Raw genomic sequence first — 19,269 nt, 5'->3', positions numbered from 1 at the left:
CAGTCCCTTCTTTCTGTAACCGGGGGACTTCATACATTCTCTGTATTTGCTACTGGTGTTTCAGTTCCTTCTTTCTGTAACCGAGGGACTTCTTAAGCTCTCTGTATTTGCTACTGATGTTTCAGTCCCTTCTTTCTATAACTGAGGGACTTCATAAGTTCTCTGTATTTGCTACTGATGTTTCAGTCCCTTCTTTCTGCAACTGAGGGACTTCATAAGTTCTCCACTGTGTATTTGCTACTGATGTTTCAGTCCCTTTTTTCTATAACTGAGGGACTTCATAAGTTCTCTGTAATTGCTACTGATGTTTCAGTCCCTTTTTTCTGTAACTGAGGGACTTCATAAGTACTCCATCATGTATTTGCTACTGATGTTTCAGTCTCATCTTTCTATAACTGAGGGACTTCATAAGTTCTCTGTATTTGCTACTGATGTTTCAGTCCAATCTTTCTAGAACTTAGGGACTTCATAAGTTCTCTGTATTTGCTACTGATGTTTCACTCCCTTCTTCTATAACTGAGGGACTTCATAAGTTCTCTGTATTTGCTACTGATGTTTCACTCCCTTCTTTCTGCAACTGAGGGACTTCATAAGTTCTCTGTATTTGCTACTAATGTTTCAGTCCCTTCTTTCTATTACTGAGGGACTTCATAAGTTCTCTGTATTTGCTACTGATGTTTCAGTCTCATCTTTCTATAACTGAGGGACTTCATAAGTTCTCAGTATTTGCTACTGATGTTTTTGTCCCTTCTTTCTATAACTGAGTGACTTCATAAGTTCTCTGTATTTGCTACTGATGTTTCACTCCCTTCTTTCTATAACTGAGTGACTTCATAAGTTCTCTGTATTTGCTACTGATGTTTCAGTCCCTTCTTCTATAACTGAGGGACTTCATAAGTTCCCCACTGTGTATTTGCTACTGATGTTTCAGTCCCTTCTTTCTATAACTGAGGGACTTCATAAGTTCTCTGTATTTGCTACTGATGTTTCAGTCCCTTCTTTCTGTAACTGAGGGACTTCAGAAGTTCCCCACTGTGTGTTTAATACTGATGTTTCAGTCCCGTCTTTCTGTAACTGAGAGACTTCATAAGTTCTCTGTATTTGCTACTGATGTTTCAGTCCCTTCTTTCTATAACTGAGGGACTTCATCAGTTCTCTGTATTTGCAACTGATGTTTCAGTCCCTTCTTTCTATAACTGGGGGACTTCATAAGTTCTCTGTATTTGCTACTGATGTTTCAGTCCCTTCTTTCTATAACTGAGGGACTTCATAAGTTCTCTGTATTTGCTACTGATGTTTCAGTCCCTTCTTTCTGCAACTGAGGGACTTCATAAGTTCTCCACTGTGTATTTGCTACTGATGTTTCAGTCCCGTCTTTCTGTAACTGAGAGACTTCATAAGTTCTCTGTATTTGCTACTGATGTTTCAGTCCCTTCTTCTATAACTGAGAGACTTCATACATTCTCTGTATTTGCAACTGCTGTTTCAGTTCCTTCTTTCTGTAACCGAGGGACTTCATAAGTTATCTGTATTTGCTACTGATGTTTCAGTCCCTTTTCTCTAACTGAGGGACTTCATAGGTTCTCTGTATTTGCTACTGATGTTTCAGTCTCATCTTTCTCTAACTGAGGGACTTCCTAAGTTATCTGTATTTGCTACTAATGTTTCAGTCCCTTCTTTATATAACTGAGGGACTTCATAAGCTCTCTGTATTTGCTATTGATGTTTCAGTCTCATCTTTCTATAACTGAGGGACTTCATAAGTTCTCTGTATTTGCTACTGATGTTTCAGTCCCTTCTTTCTATAACTGAGGGACTTCATAAGTTCTATGTATTTGCTACTGATGTTTCAGTCCCATCTTTCTCTAACTGAGGGACTTCATAAGTTCTCTGTATTTGCTACTGATGTTTCAGTCCCTTCTTTCTATAACTGAGGGACTTCATAGGTTCTCTGTATTTGCTACTGATGTTTCAGTCCCATTTTTCTATAACTGAGGGACTACATAAGTTCTCTGTATTTGTTTCTGATGTTTCAGTCCCTTCTTTCTGTAACTGAGGGACTTCATAAGTTCTCTGTATTTGCTACTGATGTTTCAGTCTCATCTTTCTATAACTGAGGGACTTCATAAGTTCTCTGTATTTGCTACTGATGTTTCAGTCCCTTCTCTCTATAACTGAGGGACTTCATAACTTCTCTGTAAATACTACTGATGTTTCAGTCTCATCTTTCTATAACTGAGGGACTTCATAGGGTCTCTGTATATGCTACTGATGTTTCAGTCCCTTCTTTCTGTAACCGGGGGACTTCATACATTCTCTGTATTTGCTACTGGTGTTTCAGTTCCTTCTTTCTGTAACCGAGGGACTTCTTAAGCTCTCTGTATTTGCTACTGATGTTTCAGTCCCTTCTTTCTATAACTGAGGGACTTCATAAGTTCTCTGTATTTGCTACTGATGTTTCAGTCCCATCTTTCTATAACTGAGGGACTACATAAGTTCTCTGTATTTGTTTCTGATGTTTCAGTCCCTTCTTTCTGTAACTGAGGGACTTCATAAGTTCTCTGTATTTGCTACTGATGTTTCAGTCTCATCTTTCTATAACTGAGGGACTTCATAAGTTCTCTGTATTTGCTACTGATGTTTCAGTCCCTTCTCTCTATAACTGAGGGACTTCATAACTTCTCTGTAAATACTACTGATGTTTCAGTCTCATCTTTCTATAACTGAGGGACTTCATAGGGTCTCTGTATATGCTACTGATGTTTCAGTCCCTTCTTTCTGTAACCGGGGGACTTCATACATTCTCTGTATTTGCTACTGGTGTTTCAGTTCCTTCTTTCTGTAACCGAGGGACTTCTTAAGCTCTCTGTATTTGCTACTGATGTTTCAGTCCCTTCTTTCTATAACTGAGGGACTTCATAAGTTCTCTGTATTTGCTACTGATGTTTCAGTCCCTTCTTTCTGCAACTGAGGGACTTCATAAGTTCTCCACTGTGTATTTGCTACTGATGTTTCAGTCCCTTTTTTCTATAACTGAGGGACTTCATAAGTTCTCTGTAATTGCTACTGATGTTTCAGTCCCTTTTTTCTGTAACTGAGGGACTTCATAAGTACTCCATCATGTATTTGCTACTGATGTTTCAGTCTCATCTTTCTATAACTGAGGGACTTCATAAGTTCTCTGTATTTGCTACTGATGTTTCAGTCCCTTTTTTCTAGTAACTGAGGGACTTCATAAGTACTCCATCATGTATTTGCTACTGATGTTTTCTCATCTTTCTATAACTGAGGGACTTCATAAGTTCTCTGTATTTGCTACTGATGTTTCAGTCCAATCTTTCTAGAACTTAGGGACTTCATAAGTTCTCTGTATTTGCTACTGATGTTTCACTCCCTTCTTTCTGCAACTGAGGGACTTCATAAGTTCTCTGTATTTGCTACTAATGTTTCAGTCCCTTCTTTCTATTACTGAGGGACTTCATAAGTTCTCTGTATTTGCTACTGATGTTTCAGTCTCATCTTTCTATAACTGAGGGACTTCATAAGTTCTCAGTATTTGCTACTGATGTTTTTGTCCCTTCTTTCTATAACTGAGTGACTTCATAAGTTCTCTGTATTTGCTACTGATGTTTCACTCCCTTCTTTCTATAACTGAGTGACTTCATAAGTTCTCTGTATTTGCTACTGATTTTTCAGTCCCTTCTTCTATAACTGAGGGACTTTCATAAGTTTGCAGTATTTGCTACTGATGTTTCAGTCCCTTCTTCTATAACTGAGAGACTTCATAAGTTCCCCACTGTGTGTTTAATACTGATGTTTCAGTCCCGTCTTTCTGTAACTGAGAGACTTCATAAGTTCTCTGTATTTGCTACTGATGTTTCAGTCCCTTCTTCTATAACTGAGAGACTTCATAAGTTATCTGTATTTAATACTGATGTTTCAGTCCCTTCTTCTCTAACTGAGGGACTTCATAGGTTCTCTGTATTTGCTACTGATGTTTCAGTCTCATCTTTCTCTAACTGAGGGACTTCATCAGTTCTCTGTATTTACTACTGATGTTTCAGTCCCTTCTTTCTATAACTGGGGGACTTCATAAGTTCTCTGTATTTGCTACGGATGTTTCAGTCCCTTCTGTCTGTAACTGAGGGACTTCATAGGTTCTCTGTATTTGCTACTAATGTTTCAGTCCCTTCTTTCTATAACTGAGGGACTTCATCAGTTCTATGTATTTACTACTATTGTTTCAGTCTCATATTTCTCTAACTGAGGGACTTCATAAGTTCTTTGTATTTGCTACTAATGTTTCAGTCCCTTCTTTCTATAACTGAGGGACTTCATATGTTCTCTGTATTTGCTACTGATGTTTCAGTCCCATATTTCTATAACTGAGGGACTACATAAGTTCTCTGTATTTGTTTCTGATGTTTCAGTCCCTTCTTTCTGTAACTGAGGGACTTCATAAGTTCTCTGTATTTGCTACTGATGTTTTAGTCCCATCTTTCTATAACTGAGGGACTTCATAAGTTCTCTGTATTTGCTACTGATGTTTCAGTCCCCTCTTTCTATAACTGAGGGACTACACAAGTTCCTCCAGAAAGAGACTGTAGACCTGGCAGAAGCTTGTTTCAGCAAACAAGCTGTGTGACACATTGATAGGCACAGATGCTCAGGCACAGATGCATTTGCCGCATAACTTTATGAGAGAACCAAAGCACTCTTTGAAATTCACAATATTCCAGAGGCAGATGCAGCAAGAAAGTGCAAACAATAGAAAATTAGAGACTTGGTGGTGGAGACCTCCTTGGGGTTAGACACAGAATTGTCATGTTCCCAAACAATTAAAAATGAGTTGTTGCTACCCTGCTTGGACAGGATGGTTTGTGAGCTTGACAAGCGATTCTCGACTGTAGATGCAGGTCTGCTCAAAGGCATACAGGCATGCAACCCCAACTCAAACGTCCTAGATATATCATGCTCAACTGAGTTTGCCAAGCACTACGGTATTGATGTTAAAACAGAAGAGATGTTGGTGGCCAAAAACCTTCTTGCCCGGAACAGAGAGGCTGGATGTCCTCCCAAAGATATGCTTTCTGTACATAACCTCCTGGATGATGATATGTTTCCTTCTCTGAAGGAAATCATTCAGGTTGCCCTCACAGTTCCAGTGAGCAGCTGCTCCTGTGAAAGGTCCTTTAGTGCACTGCGCCGGCTGCACTCCTGGTTGCGTAGGACAATGGGTCAGAAAAGGCTTGCAAGTCTTGCAGTCATGTCCATTGCGGGTGAAGTGCTTTGGGAAATAAGCCACAATAGTGTTATTGACCACTTTGCCACCTTTAAAAATAGGAGATACACTTTGATGCATCCAAACACAAAATAACCATCAAAAGAGAGAAGCAGCATCAGAGTCCCTGGGTTCGCGCCCAGGCTCTGTCGTAACCGGCCGCGACCGGGAGGTCCTTGGGGCGACGCACAATTGGCCTAGCGTCGTCCGGGTTAGGGAGGGCTTGGTCGGTAGGGATGTCCTTGTCTCATCGCGCACCAGCGACTCCTGTGGCGGGCTGGGCGCAGTGCGCGCTAGCCAAGGTTGCCAGGTGCACGGTGTAGCCTCCGACACATTGGTGCGGCTGGCTTCCGGGTTGGATGCGCGCTGTGTTAAGAAGCACTGCGGCTGGTTGGGTTGTGTATCGGAGGACGCATGACATTCAACCTTCGTCTCTCCCGAGCCCGTACGGGAGTTGTAGCGATGAGACAAGATAGTAGCTACTACAACATTTGGATACCACGAAATTGGGGAGAAAAAGGGGTAAGAATTAAAAAAAAAAAAAAAGAGAGAAGCGCAGGAGCAGTTCTGTAATATAGGTTGTAATATTTGTTTGGGATCTTACTTTTTTTAATCAGATTTCATTCCTAATTATTTTTCTGTTTTTTACATTTTATTTGGCTCATTAGTTGAATTTAGTTTTGCCCCATTGTGGATGATACTGTTTTAAGATGTTCCATGTGACTGAATTATTGGGTTAATTTTTTAGCAACAATTAACAAAAAGGTGAAATTTAAATAAAGTTTTTTTTGTACTGGTATAGTATGACCTGCATGTCTTTACATTTGTTTCTCTCTCTCTCTCAAAATAACATCCAAAAAGTATTTTGGCTAGATAGTACAGGCATATTTGTGCCTTTTGTTGGTGTTGGATGGATGGGGACAGAGTGGACTTCAATTTCTTTATTTGGATAGAAATTAACCAAGACATATTAGATCAGTGTCTAACACAAACTATGAGGTATACTTTTGGCCAACCTTGACCAAAAATAATAATTATTATTATTATTAATTATTTTAATCGATTTTACACCAGTTGTTACTCTAACAATACGTGATGAAAAGACGTTTTGAGGGCTTTACCCCCCTAAAAGAGGCTTATCCCCCCCCTATCCATGAATCTCTAGTGACGTCCTTGATACATGGAATTGGGTGCCATTTGAGACGCCATCCCGATCGTCTCTCGACGATGAGAAACTAGTCACATTTTCTGCTGTTTCAGCTTCACATGCTACATAATCCAGCCTCAATAATCCAGCCTACAAAAGCTATTTTAGTCTCTTCGGGGGAAAAATACAAATTAAGTCCATTCTTGATCTATTTTGCAAACACAAATACATTCAGTCCATTATTCAGTCACACACATTCGGTCATCAACATTGATTTGTACGTTTGAGGGGACATTGTGGGAGAGTTAGTTGGGGTCTTTCTATTGATTTCAATTCCATGAATACCTTCTGACTGCTTGCTTGGCGGCTACTCTCGGGCCCCACCCTGTGTCTGTTATCACGGTGTGGTTTTGATTGGACGCCGTCCTTATCGGTTGGCAGCAGGCAGGAAGAGACCCGGACACAGCCAGATATCCACAGCACTGGCAGCGGGCAACATAGTACTGAAACAACAACCTGCAGATCAAACATGATTAGTCAACCCCACTTTCTTAAAGGTGCAATCTGCAGTTCAAACGATGACAAAGCAGGTGCCTCGACACTGTTTTGGTAAATAGCTCAGGGATGGGCTGGAGAAATGTTACCACTCTCAAATTCATAGATGGAGCTATAGATGCAAGGACCGAATCAAAATGACAGTTTGATCCATGTTTTGCTACACTGTTTGTTTACAATTACATTGTTTGTAATTCTTGGAGTAAAGCAATGTAAGGTATTTGACTGACTGGTGGTGCTCTCTACTCCTCTTCCTTACTGCCTCCCAAATGGCTCCATTTTCCCTATACACTGAGTGTAGAAAACATTAGGAACACATTCCTAATATTGACGAGATACAACAGTTGAAGTAAGCTCTTGAGGCATGTATAAGTCATATTATTCAAGAATCATTGGCTGTGTGTATGTGTGCAGTGTATTCTAATACATCTCTAATATCAACTGTGTCATAACTCTTCTGAGATTGTTGAATAATCTCAGTTTACTATAGAGAATATATGGGACCACAGGTGGTGTACTTGAAATCTGTAAATCTGTTGGTCAAAATACAAGCTTTTGGAAGATGTTATAATACCAAACAAATGGAGTTTCATTATTATGTAGGAAAATGATTTCAGTAGCCTGTGTCCTTTCAGTGGGTAAATGCATTGCGCTCCGTGGCTTCCGCTTGCACCATCATTATTTGTCATAATTGGCAGGATTACACACTTGGATGAAGCCATCCATAGGCGGCCTCACCTTGCGTGTCGTGTCCCTGCCAATTTCCGATGGCTACAGCAGTGTTGCTTAGTTTTCTGGTTGCGTGGAAACTAAAAGGCTGCATTGAGCGAGCACCCAAGTAAAGGTACATTACTGTGTGCGCACCGTTGTCAGTGTGGGTCTTCGCACAAGTTGGCCGAATTGCAACAGAGGACCTCATTGATGCGATCGAAAATATTGGCGAATTGCAGTTTGGAGTGGAATGAATTCTGATATATTTTGACAATTTGAAACTGTCCTGAAACTAAAGTGATTATGTTGTGTGCCACCCGCCATGCGAAGGAGAGGAAGAATGCTAAAGATGTAAGTGACGCTTGTGCATGTTCTTATTCCAAATGCATGCATTTTACTGTGACTTCAATATACAGACATTAACATCTACTTTTAAATACAGCATGCAGTATCTTGTAGGCTATTTATTTGAGCTACACTTAGCCTATAACGGGAAATAAATAACTGCAACGTATTTAATACATTCAGGCTCAGAAAAGTATTGTTTAAGAATAAACCAAACCGTGTTAGCTTATCAAAAAGCTATCAATTCCCCAGGAGGCATTGGTGACACGCTTTTTGCTTACAATGACATTTCTGAATATTAAAGCAGAGAAAAGGAGTAGGTCAAATATTTGTGAGTGTGTAAATAACAGTAAAGAATAGCGTCATAATATCCTAAGTGGTAATCATGTCATTATTTATGATTAAGTAATTTTATGTATGAATGTATTGTATGTCTGAATACCCTTCAAAGTGAACAATTTAATAAAAACTTGATCCATCCTTAAATAATTCCTTCATTGCTTTCATTTGAATTGATAAAACATTTCAAAGGCAGGGGTAAACATTCAAAATGTAAATTAATTCCTGCAGCTGTACATTATTATATGGACTAATAAATCTAAATTATGTTCTGCTTAAAGGGACAATCTGTGATTTTTTTATTTTTACTTTTCAATTACTTTTAAGTATGGTACCCATTGATTCTTGAAGAATATAACTTATAAATGCCTCGAGCTTACCCCATCACAACCCAAAATATAAGCTTGTTTTATTCCATTGTTTGTAAACAATGTAATAAAAAAAACACTAACTATATAGCCCTATACTTGTATATATAATATCAAGTATGGTCAGTCCTTGTATCCATAGGTATGTGTATGAATTTGTGAGTGGTTACATTTCTCCAGCCCTTATCCCATAGCTGTTTACTTAAACAGTAGCGTGGTGACTCTTTATTATAGTTTCAACTGCGTATTGCCCCTTTAATGAAAACGTGTGTTCCTGTTTCTCTACCAGAATATATTATTCTGGAAATAAATGCACGAGGGCTTCCAATGGAAATCAGGCAGGCATTCAACAATAATCTGAGTCCCTAATCAGACACAAATGTTTTCGTGATTTGGGTGGACAGGGACCGAAGAGTGGTGTTTGGAGAGCATGGTAATAAGGTTAGACTCATATCCAAGTGTCTGCATCTCAAAATAACATATTGATATTTCCCTCAAAGCTCTTCTCTCTCTCTCTCTCTCTCTCTCTACCCTATTTCCATGTATCATCCTCATGACCTGCTTAGACAGGTTAGGCCTATCATTGGTTGCCTGGACAGAAAGATAATACAATTAACAATCACACCAAATCATACATTAACAACTTTGACAATCCTTTGCATTGAGGACATCGTAGTTTAATTCCTCAATGACTATTATGTTGATTAATAATGAAAAGGGAACCTATATCTCATTCGGCTCAAGCTGTTGTTTGGCTGAGTTGTGGAGCAAATTTAGGACCTGTTTAAATGATTACTCTTGCGCACTTGGCGCCTGAGATGCATTATTGTAATATTGACTGCTCTTGTCTTGAGAGTCTTGTCAAATTAAATTATGAATCAACGATGTTTCCACATCATTTCAACAAAAACATTCAATGTGATGACGTTGAATTACATTTACGTGATTTAGCAAACGCTCTTATCTAAAGCGAATTACAAGAGCAGTTAGGGTTAAGTGCCTTGCTCAAGGGCACACTGACATTGTCCACCTTTTTTCTCACCCAACTTCTAACCTAAATCCAATGACATGGTGACATTTTCTATTGGTTTAACGTTGAAGTCACCTTAGTTGACTATTCAACCATATGTAAATCAAAACTAGACTTTGAAATTACATCTGTGCCCAGTGGGTTGTGGACAGAATGAACTTAACCCGATGTATTGATCTATTGATTTAAAGTCCCAGTGCAGTCAAGAACTTGATTTACCTGTGTTTATAGATCTATTTCCACACTGAGGTTGAAAGTGAAAATGATGATAGTGTAAGAGCTGTTTGAAAATATTGTTTTGGTGGGAGGGAATTTTGGCCATCCACGGTGACATCACCATGTGTTAAATTCGTTAACAGACCAATAAGAAAGAGTTCCAAAACTCACTGCCAATTATTTGATATTGAGATAAACGGTTTGGACCTTTTAATGAGGTTGTTGTTGCTCTCTTTCTCTCCTCCTGATGTCCCATAGCTTTATCCCACACTCACTCTTGTCTCTCCATCACCATATCCATCCCTCTGTCATCCATCCTCCTCCGCCCATGACATGCAAATATTTCCCTCTTTCCGCTATACATTTCATTAATCTCTCTTCAGTGTTCCTTCCTCTGTGTTCTTCTCCGTTGTCATTGTAATGTTACCTCCTCTCCTCAGATCTCTCTCTCTCTCTCCCTCTCTCTCAATGTCATTCTCTCTCTTTGGACTCTCACAACTCTGTCCTCATGTGTCCAATTTCCGTGGGTCTCCATACCTCCGCCCCCTCCCTCCCCCAGTCAGTGAAATGTCAGGGCCACATGGAGCATGATGGAAAAAATACCACTTGTCTTACACAGGAACACCGTGTTACACCCCATTCAATTTAGGCAGCCTTTTCATATCCCTGGGCATTTGGTGTTATCTGTAGTCAGTGTTGTTCCACAATATACCCTTTCAATAAGTGCAGACCGCAGACTAAAATACGTCGGGCTTCTTTGTTTAGCACTAAGGAAGAATTGGGGATAATCATCTGAGTGGGTCTTTGTGAGGAGGAAGTACAGGGCAGGGCTGATAGGGACGGTCTTGATCTACTCTGGGTGCTTTGGACATATCTCTCTTTCTCCCCAGACTCATTACAAGGGCTATTGCCCTGGCATTCCTTCAACTGGTCTAGTCTATTGCGATGGGTCTTATTAGGATGCGTCCCTTAGACGACTCCGTCCGTCATGTGATACTAAGAGGTACTTAGAGATCGATTTCAATTTTTAATCTGGGTAAGTGGATCTTGCCCTGGTCTCCAGCCATTTTGAAGAACCAGCCAAAGTCAGAGAGTTTAAGCTCTATTGTTTTTACAGGAGAGGATATGGCTGCTAGCACCACATGCTAAGGCTGTTTTGATTGCCTTTGATGCTGTTTTAGCATTTAGCCTTACAATGGTGTTGGATGGCCAACATACAATGACGTTCCATTGACATTAAGTTGTTTTTTCCCTAAGAGGATTAGTAATGGGATAGCAGATGGTTGGTGTTCAGGTATTAATGAAGTGTGTTAAGGTTGGAGGACAGACTATTTTTAGAGGCTTACATGCAAAATAAAAAGTGTAAATTACAGGACACACAAACAAGTTGTTACCTCAGTGTTACTTGCACTTCAGACAAAATGACCCTGGTTCTGTGCACAAAAGCAGTTTATTGATTAGCCTAATGAACACAGTGGTGGCGCTGAATGACCAAATGGCCAAGCGGCTCTGGCAACGTTACTAAATACAGTAAACAATTTCGTCATAGCACAAAGAATATACAAAGCTCAAAGAGAATGATAGATTCTGGAGTCCTTGTTGGTAGAATGTTAGAGGTACAGAACGGCATTCCCATTGTGTATAATATAATGTGGCGGGTATTTTTGTGAAATATGTCTAAGGACGAAAGCATTTTGTTCATATCCCTGTCACTGTGGTGCAGACATGGATTATATTAATGGTATCAGCAGCTCTGCACTGAAATAGGCCAGCACTGCAGGGAAGTCAATTATCATAGACTCACGGTGACACCAAAGCTCTCTTTGCTTGATGCTTGTTTTTGCCAGTGTGATTTTTGATTTGGATCCTCATCCTTTCCCTAAAGCTAGACGTGTAAACACGGTCTAGTCAACCGACTGTGCTGAAACAAGACTGCGAGATCCCCTCTGCCTCCTCACCACAGGGCTAGTTATCTTGCATCTGTGTATAAAATAACTTTCTTGAGCACATGTACTTTTAACTATTTACATTACATTTCAGTCATTTAGCAGATTCTCTTATCCAAAGTGACTTAAAGGAGCAATAAGGGTTCCTTGCTACAGGGCACGTCAACAGATTTTTCACCTAGTCAGCTCGGGATTCGAACCAGCAACCTTTCGGTTACTGGCCAAACACTATTTATCATAGATTTTTTGCATGGTTGGTGACAAATTGCAGCTACTGGAGGGTGTTAATTTGTACCTCTCCTATCAGTAGGTTGTGTTGTCTCCCTCCACCAATCCTGCTTCCTGTTTCTCTATAGGCTTGACAGCCATTTGGGAGGTCGACACTGGCTCCGCCCCTTCTCCCAGGTTGGTCTTCTCTGGAACATGCCCATATCGCACCATGCCCCTTCTGGAGAACGGCTGGCTACTGCGCCACTCGGTGGTCATGTGTCTGCTGCTGCACAGCCTGGTACTGATGACCTTCTGCTTCCACCACGCCGCCACCAGCTGCTCCCAGGGCTGCTACTGCTCCGAGAGCGACGGCCGTGGCAAGACGGTGCGGTGCAGCAACCTGCGTCTCACCGAGATCCCCCAGGACCTGCCCAATGACACGCAACGCATCTACCTGGACTTCAACCTGCTCACTGTGGTCCCCAGCAACGCCTTCTGGGACCTGCCCATGCTCAGCGAGCTGGACCTTTCGAACAATGAGCTGGCCCAGCTGAAGCCAGGGGCCTTCAGGGGCCTGGGGCCCTCGCTCACCTTTCTGGACCTGTCCTCCAACAAACTGGTCAACTTTAACCCCGAGGCCTTCGAGGGGCTGCGGGCGCGCGCCAACCTGACCAACAACCCGTGGCACTGCGACTGCAGCCTGCAGCTGGCCATGCCCTTCATCCACCTGGAGCCCCTGTCGCTGACGGGCATCGTGTGCGAGACGTCAGAGCCGCCCGACGTGGGGGCAGAGGGCGTGCCCTTCCTGCTGGCCCAGGACCTGGACCTGTGCGTGGTGATGAAGAAGACCACAGATGTGGCCATGCTGGTCACAATGTTCGGCTGGTTCACCATGGTCATCTCCTACCTGGTCTACTACGTCCGGAACAACACAGAGGACGCCCGCCGCCACCTGGAGTACCTCAAGTCTCTGCCCACCAAGCAGGAACAGTCCGAGGCCTCTTCTACCATCAGCACTGTTGTATAGCCCAGGGCCAGGAGAACCCAGAGGGGAGCTAAGGCTGGAGGGATAAGCCTGGAGGGCTAAGACAGGTGGTTATAGGGCCGTATGTGGAGGCGAAAGAAACCGTGCACCTGTTTAGGCGAAGCCACTGTACTAGAATCTGCCTATACTGTATTCAGGCTAGCAGAGTAGAACACTTTAAAAAAGAAAGGAGAGCCACACACTCTTATAGAGCCATAACCTAGCTATAGGGCGGTAACCTAGCTGCACCCACACCCCAGGCCATTCAGTGCCAGCCAAGGACAGCTCTGCCTGGCTGTTACGTGGGTGCCACAGCGGCTACAGGATTTGTGCCCATGTATGCAGCAAGCCTGTCCAGACCTGGGCACCATACAGTACGTAATCCAGATGAATAATTCAACCAGAAGTGGCCCATTAAGAGTTCCTGTTGACTGAGTGGATAGTCTGTCTGGGATTTAAAATGGATTAAATGGGATTCATCCAGTGATGCAGGCACCTTGATGCACTCTTATCAAAAGGGGGCCACTCAAGGGGCCTGTGATGGGTCCTTTGGACACGTCAAACAGCAATAACAACCGTATAGCAACAAGCAGCAACACAAACTCTATTAACAACTCTGTCACTCATATCCTTCCATGTAGTATTATTGTTTTACGTACAACATCCTTACAGTATACAGTCTATAAACAGGGAAATGTAGTTCTTTTCAATTAAATCATATATTTTATGGATATAATTTTTTATTATTGTTGGTTCTAAATTTGATTGGTCTATTTCTACCTCAAGAAATTCAGCAAATGTATGTGCATGTGTGAACTAGACCATCAATTGAATCTGCCTATACTGTATTCAGGCCACTGTACTAGAATCTGCCTATACTGTATTCAGGCCACTGTACTAGAATCTGCCTATACTGTATTCAGGCCACTGTACTAGAATCTGCCTATACTGTATTCAGGCCACTGTACTAGAATCTGCCTATATTGTATTCAGGCCACTGTACTAGAATCTGCCTATACTGTATTCAGGCCACTGTACTAGAATATGCCTATACTGTATTCAGGCCACTGTACTAGAATATGATGCACATTAATAATTCATCAATGAAACACTCATACCGGTAAAAGGTTCAGAGATCTGATTGATGTACTGTACTGTGCATAATTTTACACATGCAATTCATGCTTGCTCGCTCGCACACGCACACGCACACACACACATAAATCAGTACACCTGCAAGCTGCATTTCTTTGCAGTAGAAGGTCTATACAGGAAACCCCTCCAAGCTGTACTGTAAGATCCTTTATTATTCTCACCAAGACAAAGAAACAGCCATCCCTACGTACTATGGCACAATGATTCTTCATGCATAAATAACCCCTACTGTGTTCCTACTGTGTTTCCTCTCGTTCCTCGTGATGCTTCAAAAACTCTGGTGCGAGTCCGCCGGGACTAAAATTGTCCGAAAGAGCTCATACTCACGTTCATTAGATAGAATATTTGAAAACAAAGGCTGAAAAAATGAAAATGAATAATTAAATGTTTCGATTTTTACATTGAGCAGAACTAGCATCATGGTGGGTTCCAAGAAACAGAAAGGGATGAGATATGAGATTGTACTTTATTAATCCCCAAAGGAAAGAAATTAGCTTGTCATACCCTGGTGGGGAAAAAGCTGCTGGGACACTCAGGTAGTCCTAGTGAGAAAGTTTGGGAACCTCTGAGGTAGCGGTAGTCTATCCCTCTGTGGTGAGGGAAACACCACGACTGACTTACCTAGTGGTGAAGGGCGCAGTCAGTCAGTCTGCCGGTAGCTGAAATCCACAAACTTCCTACTACTGGCAGCCATGACAGTGTCACATGATCAGGAAAACATCCCAGACATATCACAAATGAAAGGAGAAAAGGAATAGGAAGCTTAAGACTATTAGGACACCTCCTGCCCTCTTCTTCCTCCTAGTGTCTCTGAGAGGTCCTGGGGTCATGGTGGGATCCAAGCTGTCTGCCGTGGCCATTCCCCTGGGTTTTCTCAAACTGCATTTCAGGGTTCCATGACCTGCCAGTCCATTTTCTGCTGTAGTAGATATGAATTGCCTAATAAGACAGACTCGAGCACAAGGAAATGCATGTCCATTTCTCCTCAGTGTATTCTGATAGGAGAGGAAAGAGAAGAAATAGGATAAGGGGAGTTAAGTAGAGTGAAATAAAACAAAATTGAACAAGACACAGCAGTGGGCTCCCAAGTGGCGCAGTGGTCTAAGGCACTGCATCTCAGTGCTAGAGGTGTCACTACAGACCCTGGTTCGATCCCGGGTTGTATCACAACCAGCCGTGCTTGGGAGTAGCATAAGGCAGCGCACAATTGGCTCAGCATCGTCCGGGTTATGGGAGGGTTTGGCTAGGTTAGGCCATCATTGTAAACAAGACTTTGCTCTTAACTGACTTGCCTAGCTAATTAAAGGTAAATAAAAACATACACCAAGAAAGAAAACTCCTTATTCATTCTTGTTCTGAGGGCAACTCTGCCTCCAGAGCAGGTTGAATGAAAGCTCAACAATCAGCACACTGAGATTGAAATAAACAACAGGTTGCCACACACAAGGATGTTAAAAGCCCACCCCAACCCCTAAACTTAATCAGAGCTGCCCTTAGAACGAGATGGAATAAGGAAAACTCCAATTTGCATTTAATAACTTTTTTATTACTATGCAGGTTGCAAAGGACACAAAATACGGGACATACTTTAATCTCTTATTAGAACAAGTAAAGGAACATGTAAAATGCTGCATTTGTGTCTATTCTACATGAATTGGTGAGATTTAACACAGAACATGATGATGAATAATGAAATTGGCTGTTGGAACAGTATGCCCGACAACTGGGTTTGTCAACAAGGGTATCCCTGCATCAAAAATACCAAATGCCTCCAGAGCAGAGCACGCCAATAAACTATGTATGATGGCCATAAAAAGACTTGAGAGAAAGTCAAAAAGAAAGGAATCCATCAACTCGGTGTGACCCAGTTCTGGTGGTGAGGAGGGAAGAGTGTGACCACCTGGCCCTCTCTGTGTTGCCTGGCCAGGAGGTGACCTGCCTGGGTAGAGCTCTCTCCGAGTGACCTTGAGCTGCCCAGCAGAGTGGCCGCCTTCAGTTGTCACATCCTTCTAACTCTTCCTTAGTCCCTAAGGCAACACCTCAGCTTTAAGAGTCCTCTCTCTCTGGTAGCTTGTTCATCCATTTTGACCTCCTCTTACTATAGAGGGTCATCTCAAGGACACTCTAAGACATTCTTTAATAAGTACCTTTGTCATTTGTTTGTTGTGATATGCTCTCTCATGCATCAGCATTTCTCCACATCACTGCTCCCCCTGGCTGCTTTACAGGGCCGTTTTATTGATCCTAACAGAGCTTATCTCAAGCCCAAATACAGCAGGCTCCCGTGATGAGCAGGAGGCTCAACAGCACTGAAATATAAATGGTAAGCCTCCCTCGCTGACATTTCTTACCACACACACAGGCTAGCTGGCCTGTCCCGCCCTCCCCAGTAAGCATGCTTGTCTGTGTGTGTGCGTGGGGGGGGGGGGGTAGAGAAGAAAGAAATTCTGTGTGTGTTTGAGTGTGTGACACAAATTAGTTCCGTGTGTGTATTTGTGTATCTGCATGTATTTCTTTGTGAGTATGTGGGGCGGGCACACATGTAATGTAACACTCCCTGTTCCCTAGCTGTCGCTGTGGTTAATTTAAATGTACATTTCAGGCCAGCTCAGCTCACCTTGCCCGCCCGCTACCCCTAGACACGTCACACTGGTGTGAGCATTACAACTGCTGGGTAATGGGACACAAAGTGGGGGATAGGGTGACACATCCAATCCCACAGAGCGCAGCTCCGCAGCCCCACTTGGCATTGGGTTGCCGATTAAAAAGTGTCCAGCGGGGGCCGGGCAGCATGGGGGCCTAGCAGCATGGGGGCCTGGCAGTATGGGGGCTCACAGTGAGGGCTTGGAAGGCCAGATTGTTTCCTCTTCCGGCCTGAAGTAAAGACTATTGATGAACAGTGAGTGAGGATGTCCCTGGGGACAAATCAATAGTGTAAAGTTTATTCCTGTCCTTGTCTACTTTCCTTCACCTGCAGTACCAGTCAAAAGTTTGGACACACCTAATCCTTAAAGGTTTTTTCTTTATTTTTACTATTTTCTACATTGTGTAATAGTGAAGACATCAGAACTATGAAATAACACATATGGAATCATGTAGTAACCAAAAAAGTGCAAAACAAATCAAAATATATTTTATATTTGAGATTCTTCAAAGTAGCCACCCTTTGCCTTGATGACAGCTTTGCACACTATTGGCATTCTCTCACCAAAGTTGAGTAGAAAACGCCTGTAAAAATTGGTAAACCTGAGGAACTGCTGAACCTGCTTGAGTTTTATTTTATTTATTTATTTCCCCTTTATTTAACCAGGTAAGCTAGTTGAGAACAAGTTCTCATTTACATCTGCCTGGCCAAGATAAAGCAAAGCAATGCGACACAAACACTGAGTTACACATGGAATAAACAAGCATACAGTCAATAACACAATAGAAAAAAAATAAAGTCTATATACAGTGTGTGCAATTGGCATGATGAGGTAGGCAATAAATAGGCGATAGTAATAAAGAAATTGCAATTTAGCAGATTACCACTGGAGTGATAGATGGGCAGATGATGATGAGCAGATGATGTGCAAGTAGTGATACTGGTGTGCAAAAGAGCACAAAAGCAAATAAAAACAATATGGGGATGAGGTGGGTAGATTGGGTGGGATATTTACAGATGGACTATGTACAGCTGCAGCGTTCGGTTAGCTGTTCGGTTAGCTGATGTTTAAAGTTAGTGAGGAAAATGTACGTCTCCAACTTCAGCGATTTTTGCAATTCGTTCCAGTCACCTGCAGCAGAGAACTGGAAGGAAAGGCGGCAAAAGGAGGGGTTGGCTTTGGGGATGACCCGTGAGATATACCCGCTGGAGCGTGTGCTACAGGTGGGTGTTATCGTGACCAGTAACCCGAGATAAGGCGGAGCTTTACCTAGCATAGACTTATAGATGACCTGGAGCCAGTGGGTCTGGCGATGAATATGTAGCGAGGGCCAGCCGACTAGAGCATACAGGTCTCAGTGGGATAAGGGTATAAGGGGCTTTGGTAACAAAACGGATGGCACTGTGATAGACTGCATCCAGTTTGCTGAGTAGAATATTGGAAGCTATTTTGTAAATTACATCACCGAAGTCGAGGATCGCTAGGATAGTCAGTTTAACTTAACTACAGTTTTACTTTACTTTGTTGCGAAATAGAAAGCCGATTCCGATTTTGGATTGGAGATGTTTGATATGAGTCTGGAAGGAGAGTTTACAATCTAGCCAGACACCTAGGTATTTGTAGTTGTCCACGTATTCTAGGTCAGAACCGTCCAGGGTAGTGATGCTAGTCAGGCGGGCGGTTGCAGGCAGCGAACGGTTGAAAAGCATGCTTTTGGTTTTACTAGCGTTTAAGAGCAGTTGGAGGCCATTGAAGGAGCGTTGTATGGCATTGAAGCTCGTTTGGAGGTTAGTTAACAGTGTCCAAGGAAGGGCCAGATGTATACAGAATGGTGTCGTCTGCGTAGAGGTGGATCAAGGAATCAAGAGCGGCATCGTTGATGTATACAGAGAAAAGAGTCGGCTCGAGAATTGAACCCTGTGGTATTGCCGTAGAGACTGTCAGAGGTTCGGACAACAGGCCCTCCAATTTGACACACTGAACTTTGTCTGCGAAGTAGTTGGTGACGCTAGCTGGCCAAAAGCCAGTGAAAATGCAGAGGGCCAAATTCAAATAAATTACTAAATCACACATGCAAGATATCAAATTAAAGCTACACTTGTTGTGAATCCAGCCAACATATCAGATTTCAAAAAGTATTTTCGGCGAAAGCAAACGATGCTAATATCTGAGGATGGCACCATAGTAAACAAAGATAGAGAAGCATATTTCAACCCTGCAGGCGCGACACAAAATGCAGAAAATATATATATATATAATTCATGCCTTACCTTTGACGAGCTTCTTTGTTGGCACTC

The 19,269-nt window shown here is 42.3% G+C and overlaps 1 protein-coding gene across 1 annotated transcript; it reads left to right on the top strand.

The window, feature by feature from the left end:
• Positions 1 to 12,356: 12,356 nt before the first annotated feature.
• Positions 12,357 to 13,175, top strand: LOC139377461 (leucine-rich repeat-containing protein 3B-like). Its single transcript, XM_071120490.1, has one exon. It carries the CDS (start codon positions 12,378 to 12,380, stop codon positions 13,173 to 13,175), a length of 798 nt encoding a protein of 265 aa, XP_070976591.1. The 5' UTR covers positions 12,357 to 12,377.
• The last annotated feature ends 6,094 nt before the right edge of the window (positions 13,176 to 19,269 follow it).

The sequence above is a fragment of the Oncorhynchus clarkii genome, chromosome 20 (genome assembly GCF_045791955.1).
Source record: "Oncorhynchus clarkii lewisi isolate Uvic-CL-2024 chromosome 20, UVic_Ocla_1.0, whole genome shotgun sequence".
Taxonomy (NCBI): Eukaryota; Metazoa; Chordata; class Actinopteri; order Salmoniformes; family Salmonidae; genus Oncorhynchus; species Oncorhynchus clarkii.
The sequence above is the reverse complement of the archived record's forward strand: the minus strand, read 5'-3'. Positions and strand labels throughout refer to the sequence as shown.